General features: G+C 56.4%; 1 protein-coding gene across 1 annotated transcript; it reads right to left on the bottom strand.

Annotated features, from left to right (window-relative positions):
- Positions 1-8182: 8182 nt before the first annotated feature.
- On the bottom strand, positions 8183-16104 carry CDCP2 (CUB domain containing protein 2). Its single transcript, XM_063344225.1, has 7 exons — positions 16074-16104; positions 15275-15404; positions 13348-13695; positions 12922-13266; positions 12085-12438; positions 9146-9324; positions 8183-8964 (listed from the first exon to the last, which is right to left on the bottom strand). Exons 1-7 carry the CDS (start codon positions 16074-16076, stop codon positions 8650-8652), a joined length of 1674 nt encoding a protein of 557 aa, XP_063200295.1. The 5' UTR covers positions 16077-16104; the 3' UTR covers positions 8183-8649.
- Positions 16105-18927: the final 2823 nt, after the last annotated feature.

Here is an 18927-nt window from a genome sequence, read left to right as displayed (position 1 = left end):
TCTTCACGCTGGGGAAACCCTTTTAGATGAAAAGGGAGGATGAAAGGGCTGAGCGGTGGCTCCCTTGTGGTAGGTTCCTCTGGCACGGTGCCTTTGAAATAGCTGCTTCCCTTTTTACGGGGGCAACATTAAATGTAGGAGGCACCCAACCTGGAGAAAAGATTCTTCTTTTTTTCCCTTTTCTTACCAGATTAAGCCCAGCCCACAGATTTTTTTTCAGCAAAAGAGAAGATAAAGCCAACTGATCTATGGAGACCTGCTGCACCCAGCAAAGAGAGGAGGGGAGCACCTTCCAGAGGTGTGTGACATCTCCTGCTCTCCTCCCCTGCCTGTGCTGCTGGTGCTTGGGGAGCACAGGGTGGGCTTGGAGCAGCTCCGGGAGGGATGGAGGAGGGATTTGTCTTCTGACGAGCAAGTTTGGGAAGGCACCGGGTGACAGCTTGCTCCGTTTCCCCATCAGCAGGCACGGCTCAGGAGAGCTTTGTCCTGCCGCAAATGACTTGGGCGAAAGAAGACAGGAATAGACAAGATCCTCCCTGTCCTTCAGAAAAGAGAGTGCACAGCAGCTCACCGTTTTTCATCTTTTAAGAGGCTCTTCAAAGGTTTCTCCACAAAGAACCCAAACTTTCAGATCTCATTTGCTTCCCCGGCAGACCTGTAATACGAAGGGTTTGTTAGGCTGGCCCCGGATTAAGAGATGTTAAGGCAAGGAGCGGCCAGAGATGTCTTTTGGAGCCCTGATCATTTGAAGTAGGCTCCAGGCACTTTCCTGCCAGGGTATGTTAGCACACCACAGGACGGGAGCGTAAGATGGAGAAGAAATTGGGAGCTGGAGCAGAGGAGGGACGGAGGAAAGCGGAAAAGAAGAGGTAGAGGGAGGGGAACGCGTTGGGGAGTTCCCCAGCCAGCAAAGCCTCCCTCCTCTGAGTCTCCCTGGCTGCTTTAAGTGGCTGCGGCACTTTTAAAGTGGTTTTAATGCTAATGAGGGAGCCTTCCCATAGCAGAGATGGTGTTGTGGAGGGTACCACAAGGGCTGGAGAGCCCTCCTGCATTTGTTCAAACACCCCTCTGCACAGGTGCTGGTACGACAGGATAAATCCCCCCCATCCCCATTCAGGTGGATGCACTGGCATTTCAGAGGAAGGGAAACTGAGGCACGAAGGGACTCTGACATGCCACAGGAGGCAGAAAAGGGAAGCCTGTGCCAGGGTTACACTGCAATTAATAGCACTCTAATTCTTCTGCTACCAGTCCACAGAACAACATCCAGGGTCTCTGTCAATTAGACTAGATTATGGGATAATCCTCGCTAATTATATATTATTATACAGCAAGCACTTGTCTCCCTATAAAGAGTGCTCCTATAATGGACAAATGATGTTCCTTGAGCACAGCCAGCCACACTGGCAAAAAAAAAAAAAAAAAAGAGCCAAAGTTGCAGCCAATATTTTACCTAAGCTGAAATTTTCACATTGCAAACATGGCACTGCTGTCCCGGAGGAGGAGGAGGAGGGCTGCAACATGCAGAGCCAGCCAGAGATGGATGGCAGCCTCAAATCCACACACCCCCCAAACCTGCAACAGAGGCATGACCGTGAGCTCGAAATCCAGCTGTAAACTCTCCCATCCGTCATGGAGCAAATGCCCCTTTCAGCCTCCACGCGCCACAACCCCCCGAGCCGGGGAGGAAGACCTCACTGTCCCCGGGGCTGCAGCGACCGGGAAACAGGGTTTAAAATGAGCTGAGAAAACAACTCCCGGTAAACGCTACCATTGCATTTTTAATTGTCCATATGCTTGATCCATTATGTTTCCCCAGATGGCAGGGCCGCCTGACTACTGCCTCCTCATCTGTGCCGCCACGGCCGGGGTCTCCGGCAGGTACCTGGATCCCGGTCGCCCAGGATGCCCAGTCACGGCATACGTGTGGGAAGAAGGAAAAAAAACCCCTTCTATTCAGCGAAGCAGCAGGGTTTGTGCCCACGAAGGGGGTGCGATTCTGCACACCGCCAGCACCGCTCAGAGACGTGGAGCTCAGCTCCGGCGCTGGCTCCCCAGGTGTCACGAGCATGCCGGTTCTCTGCAGCCCGGTCCCAAGCTGGGGGAACTGAGTATAAAATTAAAGTACACAAGTAACTCCCTGAGAGGAGGAATAGGGGGAGAGGGAAGAAATCACTGGAGGAGAGCTGTGAGAATCCTTGAAATACATTTCCCCCTCTTTCCCAGCACGAGCCTGACGTGGGGCAGCAAACCAGCTACCACATCTGCAATGTGAGGCCGGCCGCCACCTCCATCCTGATGGTTTGCTGCAAGAACGTGGAGGGGAATGGCTTCTGGAGCAAGCGGAGTGACCCAGCCAGGGCGAGCTTGGGGCCCACCAGTGCCCGCAGCGAGAACACACACCCCATGGCAGTGGGGCTCGCCCTGGTCCCCGCTCCCCTTCCCACCCCAGGCACCGCTGGTGTCACCGCAGAAAACTTTACTGAGTATTACACAGAATAAACCACCAAAGGGCAGTCGCCTGGGAAGGGGTGAGCAGCCAGCTGGTGCTCAGAAAGCTTTCCTCTTTCTTTCTGCAGCCACCAAGGTAACAAACTGGCCATTTTATTCTCATTTTAAGAGAAAGATGTGAGTCAGCAGAACATCACAGTGCCCCTGGAGCCACATAAATCTCAAGCGAGAAGAGCATGCGATGCTTCTGCCTAAGAAAGCGTCGGGACATCCTTTGGTTTTATGGCTGGGTTGGTGCAGAAACCTGGGGCATATATAAAGCCTTCCCAGAAAGACAGAGACCCGAGTTACCTGTCACAGCCTGGGAATGGAGAAGCCCCCCAAGCACCGGTGCTCGGTGACCCCCAGGGTTGGGTTTGCAGCCTCTGACCTGCAGCAGCCCCCCACCTGCGGGAGTGGGGCCAGACCCGCTGTGCTGAGCTTGCAGGAAAAGTTAAGCACCCACTCCTTAACTAATTATCCCTGCAGCCGGAGGGGGTCCATCCCCCTCCCCTCACCAGAGCCCGGTGATGTGTGCAGCCAGGAAACCATTCACAAGACACCAGAGAGCTCCAATCTCTGCCCCACGCTGCAGGGACAGACCCACCGAGGGGCCATCCGTCCCCAAAGCTCACCCAGCCGCGGTGCTGCTCACGCCGGGCGGCTCCAGGGGACTGCGGAGCAATGATGCCAGCTCAGCCAAGCTGGCACCCTGCCCTCGCCACGCTCCTTCCCAACCCCGCAGTGCCCTGCTCGCCCACCCACAGCTCTAGGGACACCCGGGCGGCTCTGAGCAAGCCCAGGTTCAGCTGCAGGGCTGGGCTCAGCTGTGTTGAGTTTCCCTCCTCGGCAGAGCGCTCCTGCCCTCAGGCTCCTCCGGGCTGCTGATGGCCACCACAGTGTGACCGGCTGCACCTGAATGGGCTCACTTTGGGTGCAGGTGGGATTTTCCAAGGCTGACAGACCCTCGCGTTGTGGATCATGACACCATGTGCTTGCTGGGAGCCCCAGTGGGATGCCCCGTCCTGCCCAGCACCCCAGGGCAAGGGGGTGCAGGGTCCTGTACAGGCAGCGGTGCCCATTTTGGGGCACTTCCACCATCGTTTCACTTGCCCAACGCCGCAGCACAAAAGCATGGCGCCCATCAGCACATCCAACCAGTGCGACACATTAAGAAAACCTTCCTGGTAAATAGAGAAAACATGGAGAGAATGGCTGGGATTTTTATGATATTTTAGCCCAGCTTCCCTCCGGTAGAAGCGATTCCCCCAGGGAGGGAGAGGAATAAACCAACTGATCTCCTGGGGGCTCTTTCAGTCCTGTTTTCTATGATCTATGATTTTCGATCATCATTCTTCATCAGATTTGCATGCAGGCGCTCGCAGAGAGGTAACGGAGGCTCTTCCTCCCGCAGAACAGCAAAGCCTTTGTCTGCTCCAGAGGGACGCGGCTCCACATCCATAAGCAAAGCCAGGAGATGGAGTGGCTGCATTCAGCCCCGTGCAATCAAATCATCAGGCTCTAAATAAATAATCAGCTGAGTAATGGGAGCGCTGGCTATGCCCGCTGCTCTCCCCGCCTGCTCGGGAAGTGCCGGGCAAACACCAACGAGGGAAACTGAGGCCCAATGTGTGAGGACAGTGGGCACGGTGGAGGGCAAGGAGCCCTGGTGATGGATTCCTGATGTAAGTTTGCAACTCAGCAGAGTGGCTCTTACATGAGAAAAAGGGTTTGTTTCACAAAATGACCCGGGTGGTCCCTCTCTCCGGGCTGTGGGCTTGCACCGTCCCCCACCCCGAGGCTGGGCTCCCTCCCAGTGCCCAGCCAGGGGACCTTGCACTCACTCACTGGGGATCTTCTCCCCTCCCGGCTGTCCCAATGTGTCCTCCCGTGCTGCTGGGGTCTTCACCCGCAGGGAGGAGGACGGACGCTTGCTGAAGGAGAACTGCCACGGGTGCCACCCCTGCTCCGGTCCACGGCATGGCCATGCTCAGCATCAGAGCAGGTGGTGGCAGGGAAACTCTCCAAGCCACAGAGATGTCCCTTGATCCACTTCGGCGCAGCTTTGGTTGCACGGAGGAGATTGGATGAACACAGATTTCTTATTAAAATGAATCTGCAAGGCCGGAATAGCTCCATCCCCTGGTTACACCTCCCCTTTCTCCTCCTGGCCCCTTTCTGTTAGCTCTCTCTGCAGCTCCTGCTCGTCCTGCATCGCATCGCTTATCACGGTGACAAATGAGCCAGATCCTCCACAAACGCCCCTCTACGCTGGGTGTCCCTGTCACAGCTGGCTGCGGGCAGGGGCTGGCTGGGCCATGGGAAAGGCAAGGGAGGGCTCCGGGAGAGCCTGGTGAGCGCCGGCGGGGAGAGCACAACCATTCCCCGTCACGCTCGGGAGCTGGGTGAGCACGAAGCGCCCTGTGCACAAAGCCCCATTGTTGGGGAAAGGTCGCCTCAGGCCGGGAGGGTGACAGCTACAAGGGGCTTTTGTCCCAGCTGGGACTGGGACTGGGATGGGGACGTGCCATCGGTGCTGCCAGGTCGTTCTTCGCAGCGGTGTGGGACGATGGGGTTGTCCCGCTCCGGGACCACGTCTCAGCCAGCAGCACCACGCTCCTGGGCTGGAGAGGGGAGCACCCCGCCGTGGTGGGGGGAAGGAGCTGTGGAAGATATTGGGTGATTTGGGAAGCGGACGGTGTGGAAGCAAGTGGGATAAACCAGCTGTGAGCACGTTTGGGCTGGAAATCCGGAGGGGGTTATCACGGGCAGCTCAGGGATCTGGGCGGGAGCGTTGCAAAGCCACAGGCACGTCACGAGCCATTTTGAATGGAAACCAATCCTGCATTAACTGGGGAGAGGTGGTGCTCCCACGTCCCGGCCACCCAACCAGGAGGATGGTAGGGGCCCCAAACTCAGGGGTTACACCTCTGTCCCCATGATGTCCCCTTTGCCCCATGCCGTCAGCATGGCTTTAATTGGGGTCCTCACGCCCGGTGGTGTTGGGTATCTGAGAGCACAGAGGGCTCCTGGCCAGCGTCAATGGTGACACCTCCATTTTTTTTGCAGACTCCTCTTCCCAGGGTGTTAAATTTGGAAGAGAAAGGGAGGGCCCTGTGTATCAGGGAAGAAGCGGCTTAACAGGGGATGTCAGCAAGCAAAATCCTGCAGGTCGGGGAGAGACTGGACGCCAAAACCTAGTGGAGAAAAACCTAATGAGACCAGCCGGGGTGCTGGGGAGCCCCTTGGCTCGGTGGAGCTGAGCTGCTCCCGCATCCCTCGGGATGCGTGCAGGCGAGCGTCGCACCAGGGATGCTCGCGCGGCTTCAGACCGGAGACGGAGCTGGAAACCCTCCCTGGAGTGAGTGCAACAGCAGCCCGTATTGCTGCTGGACTCTGCGACCACATTCAACTCCTCACTTGAGTGCACCAGCAACAGCTACCCAGAAAAGCCTCTTTTCCCTGCAAATGGCAGGTTCCCGGAGGCTCTGGCCGGGCGAGGAGGTGCCCGTCCTGCGGGCGAGGGGCTGGGTACTGCCAGGCACGAGCGGCTGCAGCATTCACCTCTTTCAGCCAAATCTGGGCTGCCAGGAAGGTTAATTACATCTTTAAGTTTCTTCAGTTGTCAAATCTTGTAACCCTCGCCTCAAGCTGACAGTTATATACCTAGCAATTAGCTGGCAGCAAGGCTTTGCAGGCAGCAGGGGAGTCTGGCCTTGTTTCTCCTCTTCGTACACAACACGCTCTCGAAACGTTTGCCTTAATGGAGCTTAACTGCGCTGGCAAATATTTCACTCGGAAATCTCGCATTTGCCGATGTGTTGCACCAACAAACACCGAGTCAATCCGGGCTCTGATAACGAAGGCTCCTCGTCAGGAGGCATGAGTAGACATGTGCCTTCATAGAATCATAGAATTGTTAGGGTTCGAAGGGACCTTAAAGATCATCTGGTTCCAACCCCCCTGCCATGGGCAGGGACACCTCCCACTAGATCAGGTTGCTCAGAGCCCCGTCCAGCCTGGCCTTAAAAACTTCCAGGGATGGGGCAGCCACCACCTCTCTGGGCAACCTGTTCCAGTGTCTCACCACCCTCACGGTGAAGAACTTCTTCCTAATGTCCAGTCTGAATCGACCCGTCTCTAGTTTTAATCCATTCCCTCTAGTCCTACCATTACCCGACATCCTAAAAGGTCCCTCACCAGCTTTTTGTAGGCCCCCTTAAGATACTGGTAGGCCACTATAAGGTCTCCTCGGAGCCTTCTTTTCTCCAGACTGAACAACCCCAACTCTCTCAGTCTGCCCTCATAGGAGAGGTGCTCCAGCCCTCTGATCATCCTCGTGGCCCTTCTCCGGACACGTTCCAGCACGTCCATATCCTTCTTGTAGTAGGGGCTCCAGAACTGGACGCGGTACTCCAGGTGGGGTCTGACGAGAGTGGAGTAGAGGGGGAGAATCACCTCCCTCGACCTGCTGGCCACGCTTCTCCCGATGCAGCCCAGGATACGATCGGCTTTCTGGGCTGCAAGTGCACACTGACGGCTCATGTTGAGCCTCTCGTCCACCAGCCTTCTTCCCTCCCCAGACACCTCCGAGGCATCCGTGGGCTGGTGGACACCAGGAGGAAAAGCCGCTTCATCACCATCCTTTTCCTTTCCTGCTGCTTCCCCTGATGTTCAGCAGCAGGTACAGACCTGTCCCAAGGGGTGCGGGAAGCTGGACATCAGTCAGGAAAGGTTTTCACCCATGGGCTTGTCCTGTTGACCTCTGCTAAAAATCCCAGCGGTGGATTCAGCAGCCAGAGGGGTTTGCTGTGCAGTGTGATGCTTGTACCCTCCGTAGGATGGATTCCCCTTGGGAGGCAGCGCTACCAAAGAAAGGGCTCCTGGATTACCCACTGCCCTTGAATGACCACACTTGGACATTTTAAGATCTCGCCCTGCACCACAGTGTGTTTTGCACAGGTTGGGGCGGGTGGCCCCTACGCCAGGCTCCCAGGGCTGCTTTCACCCTTCTTCTGCTGCGAGATGTCACGCTGGCTTCGCCATATGCTCTCTTTGCCACAGCCACCCCCCCGTGATGCTAAAAGGGAATTTCCTTTGTGTTGGTACAGCACAAGAGGCAGGCAGGGGATTTTTGGCCATCCATCAGCCAGCAGCATCAGAGCTCCTGGGGAGGAACCCAAGTTTTCTGGAGGTGGAGGTGACCACAGGACTATCTTCATGCTCTCGGCTGCCAAGATCACCTTCTGCAAGGACCAAGGGTGGAGGTCTGGGGTCACGGAGGTTGGCAGCAAAACCCGCGTCAGTCCCAGGGAAGCCAGCCCCTCCTGCTGAGTCCAGCTTTAAAGGGTTACCAAAACCTCCGTGCCCACAGCTTCAGACTCCGGGAGTGATGCTGGTACAGAGCTCACAGTGGTGGACACCTGGGTGTGCTGGAAAGGAGGAAAACACAGAGAAGAGAGATCATTCTCCTACCCTCCAGCCGCTGGTGGCTGAAGGGCTCAGGTGAGTCCTGCGAGCAACGGGCGGGTTAGACGACATGCAAAGATCAAACGAGGAGCTCCAGGGCACCCGATGAATGTGTCTCATCACATCGCCCGCGGACATCCAGAAACGCCGCCTGGAAGCATCTACGTGAGCTGCATCTATTCTATACTTGCCAAGTGGAGATACCTATAACACAGCTCTATGGTACCCCCTCGAGCACAGGTGGGAGAGCGGAAAATATTTGTTGGGAATATCGCTATATTTGAGGATGGTTTGTACCTTCAAGAATCCAGATAAAAATAATTGACAGGAGGATTTTCAGCCATCGGCAAACAACGTTACTTTCCTGAAAGCAGCAGCACCAGAGGGAAAACAAATTGAAGCAGGTGCGGGAAGAGTTAGGAAGCGCAAGAATTGTATTCCCGAGCCAAATGGACAGATTGAGACAGAGGAAAACAAATTGGGAAGGGAAGTGTCTGCCTATTGCCCAGATTTTTCAGGCGCTGGGAGGAGGTGGAGGTTGGGTTCAGGCTCAGTTTCGGGGCCTGGGAGCCGTGTCTCTGTTTGAGCAGCTGTGTTAGTGCTCAGCCCGGGGTGAGGATGGATTTTGGGGTGATTTCCACCCTGGGCAGGGCTGGGATTGCAAGCCCTGGAGATCTGGGGAGCAGCATCTTACAGAAGCACCAGCCCCACCACCGCGATGACCATGAGGAGCCCGGCCAGAATGCAGATGCTGATGAAGACGATGTCGCTGGTGTCTTGGCTCTTGGTTTCACGGGCATCCGTCGCTCCCCCCTCCCGCTGCTGGGCATCCACCAGGTTTTCTGCCTGGCTGAGCCTGGATGGGTCGGGGCCGGCGATGAGGGTCACCGAGGCTTCCTTCCTCTTCGGCTCACACTGCACCTCATACTGGTGGATGTCCTCCTGGTCGCCCACTGAAAAATCGATGTAGAGGGTGCTGACGATGACGGACGTGTTGTTGCGTTTCTGCAAGACAAGGGTCACGGCTTGTTGGGGCTCCTTTTCACAGGGGTTTGGAGGGCAGTTGCCCATGGATCAGACCAGCATCTACTAGGAAGATGGGAGCTCCTCTCTGCAGCTGGTACAACCAGCACAGGGCCAACCATCTACTCAGCTTGCTTTAAAGGAAGGTTCGCTGACCGCTTACCTGGGATTCGGTGCCGCAGGTGTCAAACCTGGTGTGTATTTTAAAGTTCCTGCCAACCACCTGGGCTGCACAGGATGGGGTCCCCAGATAAATCCTATTCCTCTCCAGATGGGCCAGGGACTGCACGGGGATCTGGATGTGGAAGTCCGTCCGGGTGCAGCTGACGTTCATGGGCACAACTGTTGGGAGAGAAGCCAAGGTACAGGTGAAGGTCCACGGGGAGGGGATGTCCTCAGGCTGCGGCAGCTGGAGGAGCTCAGCGCAGAGCCACCAGAGCCACAGCCGCTCTCAAACCTCGCTGTCCCCATCGCACACGAAGCAGGTGACCGACAGTGCCCGGAGTAGCAGGGACATCGGCCTCACGAGTTTGCTGTGCATCTCGCAGTACCTGGCGTTGCTGCCACAGGACTCAGGGGATGAGATGAGTTTTCAGGGAAAAAGGAGCCCCACCGAAATGCAGAAAGCATTATTTTATATATCAATATTTTAGCCCTGCCCTGTGCCAAGGTCAGACACAGCTGGTTCCCAGGCACTGCCCCGCTTTCTGCCCCGGGGGAGACCCCACCACCGGCTTTCTTGAGCCTCATCCTCCTTTCCCAGCTTTCCGAGCGATGCCCAAGTGCCATCACGAGCAACACTGCGGTCACTCCATAAGCAAGGAAGGATGTACCCTGTGGGAGCAGCCCCCCTCCGACACTATAAAGCCAGCGAAACATTTGAGTTGCTGCCCAGGATTAGACCACGCCAGCTTTGCTGATGGCTTGCATGGGCACAGAGCTCCCCTACATGCTACAACACCCCTGCAAGAGACACTCTTACAGAGATGAAATGGAGGAGACGCATCTCAGGAGACTCCCACAGGTGCCTGTCCCAGAGCTGCACGGCTGCCACGTGGTCCCAGGGGAAGGGTGACCTGGGTCCCTGGCCCCAGGGCATCCTCCTGGGGATGCTGTCCCAAGTATCATCAGCCCTCCACCTCCCCCAGAATGTTATTTTTGGTGGGGAGCTGGTGAGCCGTGCCTAGAGGGAACTGTTGTTGGGCTGCCCGCGATGCTGAGCAGAGGAGTGAGGCAATGGGGAACCCAGCCCCACTCCATCGCTCTCCCTCCGGCACCGTATTTGGTCCCTCTGGATGCAGAAAGCATCCGTGCAGGGAAAGAAGCAGGGAGAAAAATGCCCCCCTCTTTAAAGTTAATCCTCGCTCAGCTTGAACCAACCACTTGGGCAGTATGAATTATTGAATTATTCCAGCTCCCTCTGAATCTTGGCCTTATGAAACTGGTAAGATGCAATAAAATCAATGCGAAAAAATAGTGTCACTTTGCTTCACTTAGTGCATTATAAAACCATTAGAAGATTTACCAAATAACTAAAGTGCATTAGATCAAGAGGAGGAGGAGGAGGAGAAAATGGATCCTCTCTCCCGGCGTGAAGGCTTTCGTTCAAACGGCCGTAAATCTCATGCGCCCCACCAAAGTCATGCCCTTTCATGGGCCCGAAAGAAAACTATCTGCATGGCTGAAGGGCTGTGGCTGCGGATGCGGAGGCTGAGGTGCCCCTTTGCCAAGGGCTCCCAAGGAAGCCGGAGAGTCCGGTGCTTGCCGGTGAGAGCAGCCCCTCTCCTGCAGGGCGCTGGTGGCTGGGTGTGCCGGGCTGGCAGCTAATTGCCAGCAGATGCCCGAATCACTGGGCAAACGTAGCTGTGGCCTTAGCTTTATGGAGAAGGGCTCGGTTTCGTATCCAAGCTTTTGTCCTCCCCCAACACGCATCTGGCAGCGTGTAGCGGGGGATGCAGGAGCCTCGGGCAGCCAGGAGAAGTCACGTCCCTCTCCACCACAGGGCTTTCCCCCGCTCTTCAGCTAGCATCCCATCTGTCTGTCTGCAAGCTCCTCCGTCGGGAATGTGGTTTCTCCATGACCAGACACAGCGAGGCCAAGACTTCTCTCCCTGCACCCTGCTGTAAAACAGTAAGTAATAAGCAGGACAAGGACAGGGACAGACCTGCCGTACACACTAAAGCCCTACTAGATGTCCAGTATGACCTCTCTGCCTCCAGAGGCTGCAGAGGCTCAGGACAAAACTCCATCCTGTCTCTTACTCCTAGAGCCACATACCCCCAAATCCTTTCTGCTACACTGGAAACGAAGAACAATTTTGCTGCTGAGGGATAAAAGCTCGTAAATCCGGGGCCAGCCACCCTCCAGCTCCTGTGCCGCCGGTCCAGCATCCCTGCTCCACCTCCAGCCCGCCAGCGAGGCTGCCCCTGCCTCAATCATCCCTGACGCCCAGGTCAGCTCAGACGCAATTATCTTGAAATACAACGAACGCCATAAATTCACCGACTTTTGAGGTGCAAAGGTTGGCAAACACATGAGGAAGGTTACATGCTGCTCCTCCCACCCCCACCGGCTATGGATGCACCGGCTGGGACACAGGGCATGCCGGCAACGGGGAGATCCTGGGCAGGATTGGCTGGGCGGATTTGGGAATGCTGTGCCAGGGGTCCTGTCCTTCCCAGTGCTGGTGGAGGAGAGGAGATGGTTTATGTCTGCCTGCTCAGCCATGTGTCAGCAGGGACGAAACATCCTGGGAATCTTGATGCTTGAGCTGTTCACCTCCCCTGGGGCTTTGGTCCTCTCAAAACCCCCGGGTTTTCTCACCTTCACGCTCTGAGCGAGGAGAAGCAGCATGGCAGTGGCAGAGACGTGGGGAGGAGAAGCTGGAAAGCATGTCCTGAATACTAAACACGACATGGAGCGTGTGTGTCTCGCACTCTGGGAGAGCTGGAGTTCACTCACCATGTCTTCTCCACCCCATCCCTAAAGAGCCAGGTGCTCTGCTCCTGCAGATGGGTATCTTCACCGCGCAGTCCTTCTGGAAATCATATGGCATGTCCCAGTGGAAATAAAGCATTGACGAACACCCAAGTGAGACCTTACCTCCCACGTAGGCGATGGAGAAGCCCCTCTTGGCTGTGTTGCGGTCGGTGTGGAGGACCAGCAGCAGCTGGTTGCTACGGGAGGTGACGGGTGACGGGTTCTCCCGCCCGCACCACCGCCCCAGCAGGGACCCGTTCTCGGTGCCACCATCAAAGGCGGCCAGATGGTCATAGTCACAGCCACCCGTCAGGCTGCTCCGGCCCTCCAGCTCCATGTCCAAGAAGAAGACCTTGACCTGGTAGCCTGGGGGCAGCTGGATGCTCCACTGGCACTTGAGGTTGTTGGGGTAAAAGCTGGGGTACCGAGGGCTGGAAAAATTCCCTTTGATGGTGGTGAACACCTCCTGGCACTCGCCTGCTCAGGAAAAAAGAGGAAAGGAAAAAATGAAAGCAAATCTGAAGCCCCCTGGGTGCAGACAAGCTGGTGTCTGAGCAATCGCTTGTTTTATTGCTAAAGCATGCTCTGCCCTCCACCTCACTGCTCCCCAGCCTTGAGTTTGGCCGATGGACACCCTTCAGTTTTGGGAGATGGCGACACCCAAGGTGGCCAAAGTCCTACAACTGCTGACAGGGAAAACCTGTATCCCCGGGGAATGGCATGAGCAAGGGCGAAGGGCAGCTCTTGCGCAAGAGAAAGACAACCTAGGGCCTGGAGGAGACACAACCAAGCCATTTGTGTTGTGTGGCTGATTACACTTCACACCATCATCTCATGAGCTCTCCCCAAAGGGCTCCCCTCCACTATCATCTCCTCTTGCTGCCATGGGAGGAAGAGCATCCCCACAACCACCTTGGGGACCCGTCCTCACACCCTTCCCATCACCTCGAGACCTCGCACCCGAGTAGAAATGGGCCTTGAAGCCCCTGCCGCCGATGTTGAAGTCTGACTTGAAGAGGACGAGGAGGTACGGGGTGGAGGAGACGGTGCGGGGTGGACGGGCACTGCCACAGTAGCGTCCCAGGCGGGGGGCGGCGGCGGTAGGGCCATCAAAAAGGGCCACATAGTCGAAGCCGCAGCCCTCGCCACCCTCCACTTGGAAGTCGGCGAACACCAGGGTGAGGGGGCCACCACTGCCAGTCCCCCCGATGCTCCAGCGGCACTCGGCATCGTTGGGGTAGCTCTCGGGATAGCGGGGGCTGGTGATCTCCCCGGACAGCCCCGTCAGCTGCCCACCGCAGGCATCTGCAGAGAGGCACGGGTGATGAGGATGGTGGAGCAGGACAGATAGATGGATGCTCTGCCACCGCCATCCCTCCCCACTACCTTTCCGGTAGGCAGCGGCGAAGCCACGCTTGGCCACGTGGCGGTCGGAGCGGAAGACGACGGCCATGACGTGCCAGGCGGAGGAGAAGGGTGGCGGGGGGCTGTGGCCACAAAAGGTGCCCAGGAGGTTGCCCTGGTCCCGGGCAGCCCCGTTGTAGACCTGGAGGTAGTCGTAGGCGCAGGCGGCGTGGTACTCCAGCTCGAAGTGGCTGAAGGAGAGCAGGACGGAGGAGCCCTCGGCCACCACGATCAGCCATGTGCACTCTGTCTCGTAGGGGTACGGCCCCGGGAAGTTGGGGCTGGAGAAATTGCCGGAAGGTGCTGAGAGCACCCCCCCGCATTTGATGCCTGGGGGAGACAGAGGTGAACGTGACATCCCCTTTCCAGGGGAAGCCCAAAAGGATGGAGATGGGGTGCACGGCGCCGGCTCCATCCCACCACCATGAGTAAGGGAGTGAGTTTTAAAGGCACAGTGGTTCCAGGTTTGCCGGTGCCCCAGCTTCCCAGCCCTTCGGCTTTTTGCCTCCTGCTGACGATATTCCCTCCATATAACGGTGATATCAGTGAATTGTAGCCAGGAGAAATCGGGGTGAAGGGCTCAATGCGCTTAACAATGAGTTATGCATGTAGGGATCGATTTTCTAATGAAATCTTTATACTGAGACATGGTTATTATAAAATAAGTTGGAGGAGGAGGGGGGCGGCTGCCACCTGCCCCTGGGTCTGATGAGGGTTGGGGTGAAGAGGCTGATGTAGCGGGCACATACATCACGTCTGGGAGGGACGCAGACCCTGTGTGGCCTCAGGGGGACACACGTGTGTGTTCCCAAGCAAGGCTTGGGTGCTCGCTGCCATCAATCTGGGCCAAGTATATGGGGGATCAATAGTCAGCCAGCGCGTGTCGCTTTTCATCAGTCTCGCTGGGGCGGTGACCTCCTGGCAAGTGGGGGGAGGTCCTGCGGATGCTCGTGGTGCAGCACCATGGCAAACGGGTAAGGGGGGGATGTGTGTGTACGTGTGTTTATTTGCCTAAGAAGCAAAGCTGGCCAGATCTAAAATCACCTCGGTAATTACTGGGGATAGGCAAGAAAGTAATATGGGGCTGGTACTAAAGGAATAACGTTATTGGAGTAAATATCCAAGAGGAGGCGAGTAACCACGGGGCAAGCAGACTGGTGGACTAAGGGCTGGGAGACCCAGGGTGCCCCGGGGAGCCCAGGTGGGTGCAGGCAGGGGGGAGCGCCCACCCCCGGAACGGGATGGGTTTTGATTTCTGACGCAGCCCTTTTGTAAGAAAGGCCCTGCCACTTTTGGGGAGGGGTATGGCTCGTTAGCTTAATTAGCCGGCTGACCTGGCCCACCCTGCCCCCCAAATTACCGTGTTGTCTGCTAACCCTGCCTTGTGTCCTGGGGGTGTTTTATCCAGGTAAGGTGGGGGGTTTATTGCATGTGTATGTAACACACATACATACATACACATGTAATACACATACGTACATATACATACACATACATATATTCACATATATACGTGTATGTGTATATATATACACATACATTCACGTATATGTGTGTGTGTATATGTATATATATGTATATATATTTATATAGGCATGTGCAACTCTAGAAGTTAACAAAGGCACTAGTAAAGCACCTGGACACCACCACAGGACAACCCCTACCTGCAATATGCAGTAAAATCAGCAGAAAATCAAGCACGGAGCAGCATCCCGTGCTCGCTGCTGTGCACGGCGACGGCAGATCCCAGCTCCTTTCCCCAGGCCAAGCCGGGCATCCCCTGGCCTGAGCCGCTCTCCCTCCCCGGGCTGAGAGCTGGGACCGGCTGGCACCCCAGAGCCGCTGTGACACCCACAAACAGCCCTCTCCTCCCCGGGGTCCCCACTGGGAGCTGGGATGGGGCTCTTACCTCTGCTGGGAGCATCCCCGAGAGCCCCGCAGAGCACTGCCAGCGCGGCCAGGCAGCCCGCCCCCGCGCACCCCATCCTCCGGCAGGCAAACCTCCCCTCACCGGCGCCCCAGCATCCTTTCGGAGCTGTCTATCCGGGAGGGGGGAAAAAAAAAATAAACACAGAGAGAAATAAATAAAAAGCGGGAGGGCTGTAGAATTAATAGCAGAATGAATAATTCATTGCTTGTTTGAATTAAGAGCGGCAAGGTAACTTGATCTATTCCTCCCTTCCTTCACTCAGTTTTAATGATCTGGATCAAATGTCCCAAGGATTTACACTATACCAGATACCTTGTCAATACACTATATTTATAAGAGATATTAATGTTTCAGATACGGTGTATAATGGCAGTAAGTCTGGGCTGACAATATGCCCTTAAGGGGCTATGAAAATAATTTAGTTCACCCGGCAAGCCAGCGAACCAAAATGGGAATTTCAGACTTACCGAGGAAAAGCACCTCAGGAATTAACGTGATTTATACTGCGGCACCCACTGCACAAAAGCCAAGCGGTGGTAAAGGCTAGGGAAACGGGGAACGGGATTTAAACGCAGCCGCATCTCCATGTTGGCTGCGGGGTCAGCGTCCCTGCAGCCAGTGCCCGGGCTCAGCGGGATGCTCAGCCCGGGAAAGCGGCAGTCGCGAGCACTAAAGATAGCAAATCCCACCTCCCCCGAGGAAGATTAGAGATGAATTGTGACTCCCGGGCAAAAAAACATCGATTATTATAGAACCTGCTAAGGCCTTGGGGAATTACCATGTTCGTCTATGCCGGCTCACGCTCCTTCTCACCCAGGCTCTTGGATCGGCTGAAGGTGATCAAGCCTTTGCTTTCGGTGGGGAAGACGCGCTCCTCCTGCTGTGCCACATTAGCTGGAGAAATCCCCAAACCCAGAGGTGTTTCAGCTCCTTCCCTCCCGCCCAGGAGAGAAAAGACTTTCTCGCTGCCATGGCCCACACCCAGATGAATGCCAGGAAACAAACACCCACGGGGGCCTCCCGGCGCGAGGGACCCGTGCGGAAAAAGTCACCTTCAAAGCAGGGGGGCAAGCAGCAGCCAGCATCTGTAAATCTCAGGCAGGGAGACAAGTTGCATTTATTAATTAAGCAATGAGGATCGATGCCTGAGACATTTCCTGTGGATTAATGATGGGCTGGGAGGAGCTGACGGCCCGAGGTGCAGCTAAGGACCATTAACACCAACTGGTCATTAATCCCCAGGAAATGCTCCATGCCAAGGTCGTTAAGTGCCCGCATATATTTATGGGTAATAACAACAATATTTGTACAGGCTCTCTCCCCGCTGCCCGGCCTCCCTGGAGCCATGCCGAGGGGTGGGGGAGCATTGGGACATCCCAGCCAGGAACCCTCTGTCCTGAGGCGGGGGACATCAGGGTGTCTGTCCTGGAGCGTCGGGCACTGTGCCACCCCATGGGCGCCAGGAGTAAGCGCACATCCAAGAAAACAGCCCTCCCTGTCCCGGGGAGCAGCGCAAAGCTCCTGCTCCAGTGCAGGCTGTGGGAGATGGCTGTGATGCTGGCACATCTCCTACCGACCTCCCAGGGACTCTGCAGAGCTTAATTAGCCGCTTCTCTAACGGGCTGGTAGAGGAGGTCTGACCCCATGCCTTGTACAACGCACGGGGGATCAGCACCCCCAGCAAAGAGGCAGGAGAGGTCTGGCTCCACAGCCTGGCTCCCTCCATGCCACAGCCTGGCTCAGCCGGGAGCGCTCAGCCCTCTCGGCCACGATCCCCCGGGCTCGGGGACAACATGCTCCCGGCTTCTCCATCGCTGCATGATGGAGCAACATGTTCATCCTCACTGATTCATCTCCAGCAACACCCACTGTCCTACAGCCATTCCACCACTGGCCTCAGCACTGAGGGACATCCCAGCATGGAGCCGAGGGACATCCCAGCACGGAGCCGAGGGACATCCCAGCACGGAGCCAGTGTCCGGGACACCGGCACCTCCGCGTCCACTCTTCTCCATCCCTCCGGCTGCGCTCTGCGGTCCTGCTTCATGCTGTGCATCAGTGATACCCCCAGGACCCGGGGGGCTGGGGCCGTGCAGCGCAGCAGCTGTGCCCCGCTCCCGGGAGACAGCATCCATCAGCCGCCGGCACACTCACCCTCGCCTGACCCGGGGCCGGCCATTCCTGCTGGGCCTGAGCCGGCGGGGAGCGGGCAGAGGAGCCAGGCAGGTCCTTCCACATGGAGCAATGGCCGGAGTTCTTTTGGATCAGCCCAGGGTGCTCCGTCTCCGGCCAGAGACACGGCGGGTGATCTCGAGGTGTGCCGTATCGGGGCTGCCTCTATTCCTCTGCGGGCAGATTTATAAATCATGAGTTAAAAAGGCATTTGATTCATTTAAATAGAAAGGACGTGATCAGGACTGTGAGACTTCAGAGAAGATCAAAGGTTTAAATACGGTCCCCAGGAGAAACAGGAATTATTTAGGCAGGAAATAATGAGATGAAATTAAGAAGGTACTTAGGCAGCACATGAGGAAGAATGGGAGCGAAGCGAAGCCCCTCTCCCAGGTACAGCGCTGCAGGGGCGGCGGGGGCTTCCCGGAGCATCCTGCCAGCACCCCCCAGACCCGGCAGAGAGGCAGGGTCCAAGTCCCTGCCCTGGCCTGGCAGCGGCCACCTCCAGCTCCACAGATCCCTCGATAATCCACAGCATCGCCACCACTTCCCTATGAGACTGCCACCGTGGGATAGTTCCCGGGCCTCCAGAGGGAAGGAAACCTCTCCTCTTCCCTCAGCAGGGATAATCCTGCCCAAAAGCCTTTCCATCCCATGTCCCTGCCTTTGCAGGAGTGCCACACAAGCCTCTGAAAGGGGCTGTCCCCGCAGGGGATGGGTTGGGATGAGGGGACTGGTCTGAGAGCCAGCCGGAGAAATGACAAAAGGCGGGAGGGGGAAGGGAGAGAAGGGCAGAAAATAGAGAACAAAGTGCCCAGGGGCGGTTTAAAAGCCCCTTCAAGTTCATACGTCCATGGACATCGTCTCCCCCATGGAGAATGTCTCACCAAGACCCCCTTGTCCCCTCCGGCGTGGCGAGTGGGGCTGCTGGCTCGGCGTGTGTCACCTCCTCCCGCTCTGCCCGCAGTCTGCCTTCGCGGGATTGCAACCCGCAGCACTCACAGCTTGCTCCGTCTCTCACCACCCTCCCTTGCAGCCACGAACAAAGACGAGAGGCTTCGCGGCAGAATTGCCGGACCAGCTGGGTAAGGTTTAACCACGGGGGCCCATATGTGCTGAAATACCCAGACATATTGGGGTTGTGTTTAAAGGAACAGCCCCGGCTTTCGCGCGGAAAGTCGTCGCTTCTCCGACGCCAGCGTGAAGTTTTACTTCAGGCCTTTGCAAAAAAGGCTGGGTGGATTTTTAGCAAAATCTCAGAAAGGCAGAATATTTAAAGCAAGCAGTATATAAGTACGGTTTTCAGAGTACGTAATACTCGAGGAAAATACTTTCTGCTAACTAGAGGCAAAGTAGGGAGAGCAACCAGAGAAAGCAACTCCTGATTTTCTCACCCCCACGCCGTGCAGAACCTCTACTACACAGTGGCTTACCGTGGATGAAGCAGGGTTTGGATGGGA

Source organism: Chroicocephalus ridibundus, chromosome 8, assembly GCF_963924245.1.
Source record: "Chroicocephalus ridibundus chromosome 8, bChrRid1.1, whole genome shotgun sequence".
NCBI lineage: Eukaryota > Metazoa > Chordata > Aves > Charadriiformes > Laridae > Chroicocephalus > Chroicocephalus ridibundus.
Note: the sequence above shows the minus strand (reverse complement) of the source record. Positions and strands in the feature narration are given on the sequence as shown.